The 11,092-nt window shown below is 46.7% G+C and overlaps 1 protein-coding gene across 10 annotated transcripts in view; it reads right to left on the reverse strand.

Moving 5' to 3' along the window:
* The window catches only part of ATP1B4 (ATPase Na+/K+ transporting family member beta 4), a 47,106-nt gene extending 39,486 nt beyond the window's left edge, over positions 1-7,620 (reverse strand). For 3 of the 10 annotated variants that reach the window (XM_027534097.1, XM_027534101.1, XM_027534102.1), the window contains exons 1-2: positions 7,258-7,596; positions 3,083-3,341 (exon numbers count right to left, since the gene is read on the reverse strand). In XM_027534097.1, the coding sequence (XP_027389898.1) occupies positions 3,083-3,341; positions 7,258-7,320 (322 nt within the window). In that variant the 5' untranslated portion in view covers positions 7,321-7,596. Of the gene's footprint in view, positions 1-3,082; positions 3,342-3,475; positions 6,603-7,257 lie in introns of all 10 variants that reach the window. The other 7 variants (XM_027534104.1, XM_027534106.1, XM_027534107.1 and 4 more) reach the window with 7 other exon arrangements.
* Between the last annotated feature and the right edge of the window lie 3,472 nt (positions 7,621-11,092).

The raw sequence follows: 11,092 nt of genomic DNA on the forward strand, positions 1-11,092 counted from the left end.
AGGATAATAATAGTACTGACTTCTTAACATTGAATGATGCATATAAATAGCATAGCACAGAGGCTGGCAGACACTCAGTGCTCTATATATGACAGTCTTCATCACTGTTAATATTATTATTGCCATGGTTTCCAGAGGCACAGTTGTGTGAATTCTCCCTCTGTGGGCTGGATCAGGACCAGGTTTGTCCCGGGATTAGGCAGCACAGAATGAGTGAGTAAGCATGCCCCTCTTTGGGGCCGTCTCAGAAAATAGCATCTAACTCTTCTCACAGCAGTAACATGATGTCAGAACTATGGATTTGAACCATATCATGAGCTGGAAACCAGAACAAACTACCTAACTCTGCTGTACCCCAAACCAAATCCAAATGTCAATTTTTAAATTGAACCATGAACCGAATAAAATTAACAGCCCCCAAAAGGAGTCGGGAAAAGGAGAAACAAATTCCTTAGGAATTTAACTGGAGGTGAACCTTTATGTTTTCTAAGATGCACTAAAGTGGGACTGGAATACAAACACCTCACTTCAGTTGGAGTCCCCAGAGAAGAAACAGCAGCACCTTGTGTGCCTGTGATACTTGGCTGCTGCCCACTGGCTGGCCTGATGGGTTGTGCCCTCTGCCTCCTCCTCCATTCTCCATTGCTCTACCCCTGTCCTCATCCTGGCAACCCATCCACAGCTGGAACCATCCTGGGGGACCAGAAGGCTCAGTTTCATGGATGAAAGGAAAGCAATAGAAGACAGGTACATTCCTTGGGAGACATCTTCCTTCTTGCCGGGGATGTGTGGCTGGGAAGCTGTAGATGGGAGAATGGCACAAACAATGTGTCCCCTCAGCTTTGCCCAAGAGTCTGTGCCCTGGAGCCTGTGATAGGCTGTCTCAGCTACACTGTACCACCCCCACCCCCGGCAAAACCAAGCACTGTACCCACCTGAACCCATTGATCCCTCCAACCTTTTCTGCTCCAAATATCCAAATTTTACTTGGGCTGCTCCTCTAGGTAATCCAGGGTTCACCCCTGAATGCCCCACCCAAGCTTGGATAGACGATTATATCTTGAATAGACAAGATACCCTCAATCCCAACTCTTCAGTCCTTCCACTAAAACACCCCATCAGGTCCTGAGTCCTTTACCCATCAGGGCCTTGCTCACTGCTAAAGTTCATGAAGACAGTGTGGTGTTCTGGCAAGAGAAGGAACTCCAGTGTTCATCCAACCTGGGTTTGAGTCCCAGTCCTGCCACTTATTAACTGTGACTTTAGGTAAGTTACTTACCCTCTCTAAGCCTCAGTTTCTGCATCTGTAAAATGGGGACAATAATATTACTACCTCATAGACTCTGGTCAGTACCCAATAAAATAACATATAGCTCCTATGAATAGAGGTTGCCCAGCTATAAGAGGAAAAGCCCAGAATATAATAACAGGCTGGGTGAATATGTCTGTCATGTTGATGTCCAGGCTGGACAGGGTTAGTAAGTGCTTAATTGGCACCTAGTTCTCAAGCAAGAGGACAGCAAGGCATGTGGTGATCTGGGCATTAACATCACTATTTGCCCTTTGCCCAGGGTTAGCCTTCTGAGACCCACTTCCCAGAGGCCTGGATATGCAGTGTCCCCACTGGCACATCTCCCCTGGACACTCGAACCTTCCTCCCTTGTCCCCACGTATTGGCTTATGGATTCTTCTCCGCAGGCACAATTTGGATCAGCTCATCTGGTTAAATTCCAATGGCTGTTTAAGGGTTAACGCGGGGCTTCCTCTCCCAGAACCACACTTGGATTTCACAAGGCCTGTTTTTTCAGTCCTCTTTAGGCAAGCCAGAGACAGCTGTGCCCGCTTTGGAGCCCCAGTGAGTGTCCTGCATTTGTCTGCAGCTTCCAGAATGTTGGAATGTTCCTTGAAAGGTACATTTGTTCCAGTCGAGAGTTGAGAGTTTGAGGGATGGGCAGGGGTGGGGTTGGGAACTGAAGAGGGGTGAAGGGAGGTGGGTGTTGTTCAGAGCCCCACACCTGCTATTCCCAATTCCAGGAAGCGGGGCTGGCCGTTTCACCCTGACTGAGCTGAATTAGAAACATCAGCTACAAAGGAGAGAATTCTCAGTTAAAGGGGCCTTTAGAAGGCACGAACGTCGACTTCAGCAATGTAGACTCTTGGCACTGGGGGACTCTTATTTCATCCATAGACTTAGCTGTTTTTTCTTCCATGGGGTAACTGAGTTCAGACCAGCAGCTGCTCTTTTCCTGGGATGTGCAGAGAGTGTGGCGAGTGTGAATTTTACCATAAGCTAAATCTCCTGAGAAGCATCAGCATTAAGAGTTCAAGAGGTGAGTAGGAGGGACCCTGGGAGAGGAGTGCTGGGGAAGCTGTGAAGTGACAGTGGTGGCTGCAGATGGACCGCAGTTGTGCCATGGATCAAGAAAAACAGGAGCTTGGGCTTAAATCACTAGAAATGATCCCTTTAACCTATTTCTCTCTAAACACCCTGGAGCCGTAGAGCACCCACAACCTGGGGCCAGCGGCAGCCCTGGCTATCCTTCTCTGACGTTACGGGGTGAACTGATGAGACTCTACAAACCCTTGGTCAGGTTAGTAGGGACCTGAGTCTCGTATCCTAGGAATAGTCTTCTGCGTAATACTTTCGGTTTTACCATGTTCATATCTTACCAGAGTCTCAGGCTGCTCCTGTGAGACGGAAAGGGAGATACTGCTTCCCTTGTTTATCAGGTGAGGAAACTGAGGCTCAGAGAGGATAAATGATGAGCCCAAAGTTACAGAGAGAAAATGACAGGGCTGGGGCTTCCATAAAACCTGTGCTTTTTCAACTCATTCTTACTGTCTTTCTGCATTACAAAATGCTGTTGAGCCCAGTGGATTTCAGCTACACAATCGTCTGTTCACCCACTTGGAGTTTGTTCTGATGAGATCTGCCCATTATTTCCCTAGGCGTTGATCCGGTTACGTGAAGAGCTAAGAGAAGTTTGCAGACAAGCCCATCCAACGTGTGGTAAAGGAGTCCTGGACGCCAAGCCGAAAGCAAAGGACACCCGACTGGGGCATTGGGACCACTGGGACTTACTCCAACTCTGACCTGTTCGGGCCAGAGATGTCCTTTTCTCCGGATCCCACAGGTATTCATTGACAATCTGCAGTTTCCGCCACCAGGCACTGTCTGTTTCCTGACTGTGACTATCTTCCTCCTCCTTCTCCTCCTCTTCTTTCTCCTCCTCTTCTTCCTCCTCCTCCTCCAAATCAGGTACCACCATCACCCTAGCCTCCTCTTCTGCTTCTTCCTCTTCATCCGCTAAGTAGTTCTGGTTCACTTCATCCTGATCATCCTGAAACAGTGACAACACACAACCCCTTTTTTTGGAAAAGAAAATTTCCCATGGCACATCCCACCAGCCAAAATAAATGAAAAACAACTCAATATTTGGAGATGCTTCAGATGTCCACTTACCCAGAAACATACCTGTTGTTACAAGAGGCAGATTTCTTTCTCTCTTGCAGGAAATATTATTTCTATGACCCATTTTGACCCAATATTCTTTCCATAGAGGTGCAAGTGTTATTCTCAGCTGCAGGCATTTCGGTTGTTCCCCTAGGACTGTTCATGTCATTACTCTGTCCTGGGGCCATGGCTTCCTGTTAACTTTGGCCTGTCAGGGCAGACTGAGCTCAACACTGGAGGATGGAAGAGTTTTAGACACTTGTGTCTGTGATGGCACATTCTCAGTCCAAGGCAGCTTTGTCCTAACACTCTGGATGCTTTCAGCTGCTCACCCTCACCATCCTAAGTTGTGGCTAAAAATAGCTTGGAATAGACATCAGGAGGAAAAGCCAGCTGCTGTACCCCTCCTCAAAACTTAGACTGTCTTCCCCACAGAAACAAGAGATTGGGGGTGCAGTTCTTTGCTGCTTCTCTGACTACTGCCCACGCTGGAACCTCTGCCTGCCAGAAGCAAGTTGGACGGGCCACCTGAGTGCTGGGATGGCAACTGATATTTCCTTCGTCTTCCCCACCCCCAAGCCCGTACCCTTGGCAGAAATCTGGGCACGTAGGAAATGCTCAGCACATATTTGTTGATTGACTGATTGCAGCCATTACTTGAGATGTGAAACTGTAATCTTCTCCAAGTGGTTCTAAGAAAATTAAACAAAAAAGAGAAAAACCCAGACTTCACCAAATGGTATTTCAAATGCCTCCCAGCCACAGGCTGGCGAGTTGGATCTCTGCTCTTTGTGGGTCTGCCAAGGCTCATTGCAGCAGCAGAAAATGAGGCCACCCTCCCTTCTCTGTGCTGTCCAAATCTGAAGAGCGGCAGGGCCTGTGCACCTGTTGGGGGGATGTATCCAGTGATAGAGGCCAGGGGCTCCGTGCCGCCCTCTCCCTGCCTGATTCCTCAAAGGCCATTTAGAGGACACTCGGCTGAAAGGGCTGACGTGGGGGGCGGGGCGGGCCAGAGAGCTAGATTGTTCAGGATCCGTAAAAGTGATACAGAACGACAAGGCTCTACTCTCAGCATTCAGTCTGCCCAGTGCTGTCTAGCTCTTGATTACAAGCTCTCTTGAATTGCTCTCTAATTTCTTCAAAGGTACAGTCTTATGTCACATGTGTATCAGACCTGACAGGGGCCTTGAAGAGTCACTTGTCCACGTGCGGCCCAGAGAGGCAACAGGATGTAGCCAGAATCACGCAGCTAGTTCAACGATAGAGCAGACAGTCTCTGAACCCATGTCTCGCAATATCCCTGACAATGATGTTTCTCTCCTACCACTTTGAGCGCAAAAGCTGAGAGGTGGTTGAGCAGATTGACAGAGCACAGCAATATGTTAGATTCTGTGTTCCCAAGAGGCTGAAGGTGCTCACAACTGGAGATTTCTAACTCTGACAAGGACTCATGGGATAAGGCTTAGGAAAATAACCCCCCATCACTCAATGTTGAATGGATTAATACATGTTCTTGAATCTCTTTCACTTGTGTGTGAACATAGGTACCTATTTGACCTCCAGAATTACATTCTGAGCACCTGGGGTGGGGGTGGGTGGGACGGGGCCGTATTTTCTAACTCCTTGATGACCCTCCACAGCATGGAGCCTGCAGCTAGGTAACCAGTGGGCACCGAACAAACATCAGTGATAACTGCCTGACTGAAAACTCCTGAACCATGCCCTCGCCTAGGCACTCATCCGGACTGTAGTGGGTAGTCAGTCATCCTGGCCTCCAGAGAATCTGATCTAACTGAAAATCTCAGAGAATTTGAAGTATAACATTTCAAGGTGAAGGAGTTTCTATTCCCTTTATATTTTCGGGAAAATCTCCTTTCCTCTCCTAGTCGCCTGTTTTGCCTGCCCTCCACCCCTGCTCCACAGAGGAGGCAGCTGGCTTTGGCCTCTGCCTGATCTTATTTGTAGATATGAGCTCTCACGATAATCCCATTAAAGATGGCTTGTCATTAAAGCTTTACCCTCCCGGGAAGAATTAACCTTCTCAGAGCTAATTTCCCCACAGCTCTCACACTGCCTGGGCTTCAGGAACTGCAAATATCTTTCCCCCTTGCCCCAGCTTCCATGTATAGGAGAACCTCACACTGTACAAGAGGGGCGCTTTGGGGGCAGCTCAGTGTTTCATGGAACCCAGTAGGGAACACTTTTGTAATGAGAGGGCCTGTTTTTGTCTGTTTCCTAAAGTGGCACTGACCTCCTGTGATAGTGTGTGTGAGTGTGCAGAGATGGAAGAGTGAGTGTGTGCTGGGGCCGTGGTGTTGCCCTAAAAGGAAAGAGTCTGAAGGGCAGAACATGGCTCCATTTTGAGCACTCTAAATATATAAACATATAAACAAATACATAAACAAACAGTATGACCTGGAAGATAAATTTGTGCCCTGCATTGAGTGACACCCTGTAAACATTCGAATGGTTGATTAATTTTGAAAGAGACATTAGCACACAGTTATTCACTGCATCAAATCCTCTCTTTGTAAACGTGATCAAGTGTTCCCAATAAAGCAAGATCCCCTGATGCATTTAAAATCCAAAACGAGGGGCAGATAATTAAACTTGTACACAACACTTTAGCAGCATTATAGAGAAAAGAATCCAAATAAGGAATGACTTTGTATGCCCTACAGACTATGACTGCTCTGAGAACTGGAAGGGACTTTGGGGAACGTCAAAAGAGAGATTCTACAAACCATGGCTAGAAAGTTATGAGAAGCCCTCCACAGGTTGGTATGGGGTTAGATTTGTGTCTTCCTCTGCAGGCTGTTGAGAGTCTCCAGTTAGCTCCTTGATTGGGGAGTGGCCATTCCCCAAGAAAAATGGATTAAGCTTTGTTTCTTCCTGAGGCTCTCCACAGCCCTCTCTGGAGGAGATTTCAGAATATACTTCTCAGCAAAAAAAAAAAAAAAAAAACACTGCATGTGGCATATACTCATGATTTCTAGCAAAGTAAATGCAAGGAAACTTTGGGTTCAAAGAAAATTTTAATGCACCCTGGAGATAAATGGTGACATTGCAGGTGGGGTGTGTGAGTGTTGGGCAGGGTGGGGTGGCAGGCAGGAAGGCCATGGGTGCTGGAGGGTTAGGGAGTTGCATGCTGCAAATATGAAAGAGCATAGGATGAGAAGTGAGGAAACCTGCATTCTCACTTCAGCTTCTCCAGTAAATGGCCAGGACCTCCCGTGCCCTGAGCCACAGCAGTCTCCTTACGTGATGAGGGATTCTAGAGAAACGATGTCTAGGACTGCTCCAAGCTTCTACCTAGTATTCCAGGATTTTAGCTATAGCTTGGAATTTCAGCTTTAGAAAAAGAGTAGCTGGGTTCCTCAGAAGCTCCCACCCAAAGGGACTGAGACAACTGGGTAGGCAAATGCCTTTCCTTTCCTCTTTCCCTTCCCTTCTCTCTTGGCTCCATTTCTTGCTATTGGAATGAAACCTCTACTCCCAGACTCCAAAAGGTCTGTTCAAATCCTAGACTCCCACGAAAACATTGTAGAAGACGCCTTCATTCTCTGGCATCTCCCCTGTCCCTTATCTTTGTTGCACAGGAGAAGGGCTTCCTCCTTCAGTCTAGCCACTCAGGGTGCAGTGGGGTCCCGGGAGTCACTGCTCACGCTTGAAACCCTGGGCTTCCTTAAACTTCACTGTTTCTGCCCATCCTAAAGAGAAGCAGCCGTGAGTCATGACCTACACACCCCCCACCCACCCCATTCTAAAGGGACAGCAAAAATATTCTGCTTCCCGGGACTCACAAGTCTGTAGCGATAACCGTAAGGCAAGGCCGGAGCCCTTCTGGACCGGAGCTGCCTTCTCATGGCTGTGCAGTGGGCAGAGGTGCGGCAGAGGCAGGCGAGTGGGGGAGAGCTCCGGAGCTGCTGCTGGTACAGGAGACACTGGTTGCTGGGGCTACTTGGCGCCTAGTAAAAGTGAACCCTCCTGGCATGAGCCCTTCCCCAAAATAATCTAACATGCCCCTCTCTCATTGGTTGGCCCCTTCTCTGAATCAAAGGAAAGCCCTTATGGAAAAGCAAGCTCATCATTACAGGGAGGGGGAGATATTCTGGGTCACAAGGATGAGTGACTCGCCCCCCCCGCAGCTTCACGTCTTCCCACTCCCTGCCCTTCTCTAGCGCCTGAGCTACTATGGGCCCAATGGCAGTCTTCAGTTGTGTCCTTCTCAGTTGAGAGCTGGATATCAGTGCATGCAGGGGGTGGGGCCTGGGTGGGAGTTGGGGGTGAGGGGAGTTGGCCAAGAATAACTTTCTTTTTTCATAAGGCTGATCTCATGCAAAAGGATCTAAGGTGTCAGGAAAGACCTCCCCTGCCCCACACTAAGCCACATATAATATTCCTTATTTGTGTCAATCCACCAGCCCCTTAAATATGGATTATTCATTTTAGAGGCCAGGCTCCTGCTTGGCTCCTCCCGCCCACCAAAGAGGGCCTTGGATATAAAGAAACCTTTTTTCTCTCCCACATGTCAGAATGGCCCCATCAGCACTGCCCCTTACACACACACCCCTTGGAATCCTGGCCAAATTTCTGTAGTGGTTGAGATCTATATTTATCCCTTAGCATCAGGGCAGGGAACAAGCCAGAACTTTGCAGTGTCGGTTTTCCAGACATATATAACTCCTGAAGCCAATGTGGGATCCACCAAAACAAAAATTAGTAGAAACAGCCAAGAACATTATATAGCAGTTTTGGTCTGTTTGGTTCACCCCACTGGAGCCTGGGTAGCTAAAAGGCCTGGGAGGAATATATGATCCTTCACAAATCCCCTCCCCCTCCCATCACACCCAGGTGACTGAGAATGTTGCAGGCATTGAGATTCTGGGCATATTGATAACCAGGAAAATCAGCCCAACCACTTAGAAAGATCGATTTATTCATAATGCCAAACCTAGGCTGTTCTGATGAACACAGCTTCAGTAGTGGCTAATTTAAAATAAAGACTCCATTTACTAGAACGTTACTACTCAGGATTCTTCTTTAACAGTCTCCTCTGATACCCTCGTTTGACGAGAAAGAGAGCACTGACAAAGAAAAGAGAAACTCATTCCTCATTTGGGATTTCAATGAAACCAAATTTTTTCCAGGGGTTACCCTGGTCTCAGTAGACATTGAGCTTTACCTCTTATGCTTTCTCCACTTGAACTTTGTGTGTGATTCCTGATGTTAAGTATATGAGAAACTTGAAGCTCTTGGAAGCCTTAAAAACTAAACAAAGGATAGATACATTGGTCTTGTCTTACTAAGGCAGAAAAAAAGTATACAGTTATGTTCAGTTCAGTTCAGTCGCTCAGTCGTGTCCAACTCTTTGCGACCCCATGAATCACAGCACGCCAGGACCAACTCCCAGAGTTCACTCAGACTCACATCCAACGAGTCAGTGATGCCATTCAGCCATCTCATCCTCTGTCGTCCCCTTCTCCTCCTGCCCCCAATCCCTCCCAGCATCAGAGTCTTTTCCAATGAGTCAACTCTTCGCATGAGGTGGCCAAAGTACTGGAGTTTCAGCTTTAGCATCATTCCTTCCAAAGAAATCCCAGGGCTGATCTCCTTCAGAATGGACTGGTTGGATCTCCTTGCAGTCCAAGGGACTCTCAAGAGTCTTCTCCAACACCACAGCTCAAAAGCATCAATTCTTCGGCACTCAGCTTTCTTCACAGTCCAACTCTCACATCCATACATGACCACTGGAAAAACCATAGCCTTGACTAGACGGACCTTTGTTGGCAAAGTAATGTCTCTGCTTTTGAATATGCTATCTAGGTTGGTCATAACTTTTCTTCCAAGGGGTAAACGTCTTTTAATTTCATGGCTGCAGTCACCATCTGCAGTGATTTTGGAGCCCCCCAAAATAAAGTCTGACACTGTTTCCACTGTTTCCCCATCTATTTCCCATGAAGTGATGGGACCGGATGCCATGATCTTCGTTTTCTGAATGTTGAGTTTTAAGCCAACTTTTTCACTCTCCTCTTTCATCTTCATCAAGAGGCTTTTTAGTTCCTCTTCACTTTCTGCCATAAGGGTGGTGTCATCTGCATATCTGAGGTTACTGATATTTCTCCCGGCAATCTTGATTCCAGCTTGTGTTTCTTCCGGTCCAGCGTTTCTCATGATGCACTCTGCATATAAGTTAAATAAGCAGGGTAACAATATACAGCCTTGAAGTACTCCTTTTGTTAGCAAAATTTAAAAAATCAGGAGTAGGGAGTACCATTATTCACGGTAGCCAAGGTACAGAAAGAGCCTGAGTGCCTTGTCAACAGATGAATGGACAAGGAAGGTGTGGTGTATATACATATATATGATGGAATATTGCTCAGCCGTGATAAAGAAGGAAATTCTGCCATTAATAACAACATGGATGGACCTTGAGGGCATTGTGCCAAGTGAAATAAGTCAGACTTAGAAAGACAAATACTGTATGATCTCACTTATATGTGGAATCAAAAAATGCCAAATTCATAGAAATAGACAGTAGAATGATAGTTACCTGAGGCTAGGGAGACATGGAGGAACTGGGGACATGTTGGTCAAAGGGTATAAACTTCTAGTTTTGAAATGAATAAGCTCTGGAAATCTAATGTGTGACATGGTAATTGTGGTTAATAGTACTGTGTTATATACTTGAAAGCTGCCAAGAGAGTAGATTTTTCGTGTTCTCATCATAAAAAAGAAATAGTAATTATGTGATGTGCTAGAGGTATTAGCTCACCCTATGGTGGTAATCATTTTGCAATATATATGTGTATCATGGGTAAAATCACATTGTACACCTTAAACTTACATAATGTTGTATGTCAGTTATATCTGAATAAAGCTGAGAGGAAAAAAACCCACAGTAGGAGACAAAAGGGGGTTTGGATTAATGTGAACTCAGGTAACAAAATGTTCCATTCTCCAGAATCTCTCATTCCCTAGCATTCTGGGTGATTTGGGGTTTGCCATATACTTAAGATATTTGCAATGTACTTAGCCCAGGCTGCCTTCTGGAATGCCAGCTGTTGGGTGGAGTACAATAACAAAATCCCATAGGATCTCAAAGACAGAAATCTGTCTGAGCTCACACTCAGAAGACTAAAGGAGAAACCATTCCTGCCAATTTTGGAAAAAAAGCAATCTGCTTAACAGGACAGCAGAGGAGCCAGAAGTGACCAATGGAGCTGCAAATGAAGCAGTGGCTACAGAGGCGAGAGAGGAGGGAGAAAGGAGAGGCTTTGAATTTGATACCGAGTTCAGAGGCGAATGATTCAACTCAGTCCTTGTGCACAGATGTTAGCAGCTGCTTCTGTAAGCCCCTTTTCCTGCTTGCCTGCCTCAGTCAAACCACATGGCTGCTGACGGGGAACAGAAACAATCTTAGGACCTGGTCGTCCTGTTCCCAGGAAGGAAGAGAAGGTAGCACTTTTGAGAGATTGTTTCCTTTTGCCACGAGAGAGGCTAGTTTATGGCATCTGTTCTTGTGAGCTATTTACACAGTTGGGTGTGGTTGGGGAGTGGGATGTGTCCCTGCCTGGAGTTTGGCTAAGTCCTCGGGGAGACTCTAGAAGGTCATATGCAGTGGCATTATGAGTACTG

Source organism: Bos indicus x Bos taurus, chromosome X, assembly GCF_003369695.1.
Source record: "Bos indicus x Bos taurus breed Angus x Brahman F1 hybrid chromosome X, Bos_hybrid_MaternalHap_v2.0, whole genome shotgun sequence".
NCBI classification, from domain to species: domain Eukaryota; kingdom Metazoa; phylum Chordata; class Mammalia; order Artiodactyla; family Bovidae; genus Bos; species Bos indicus x Bos taurus.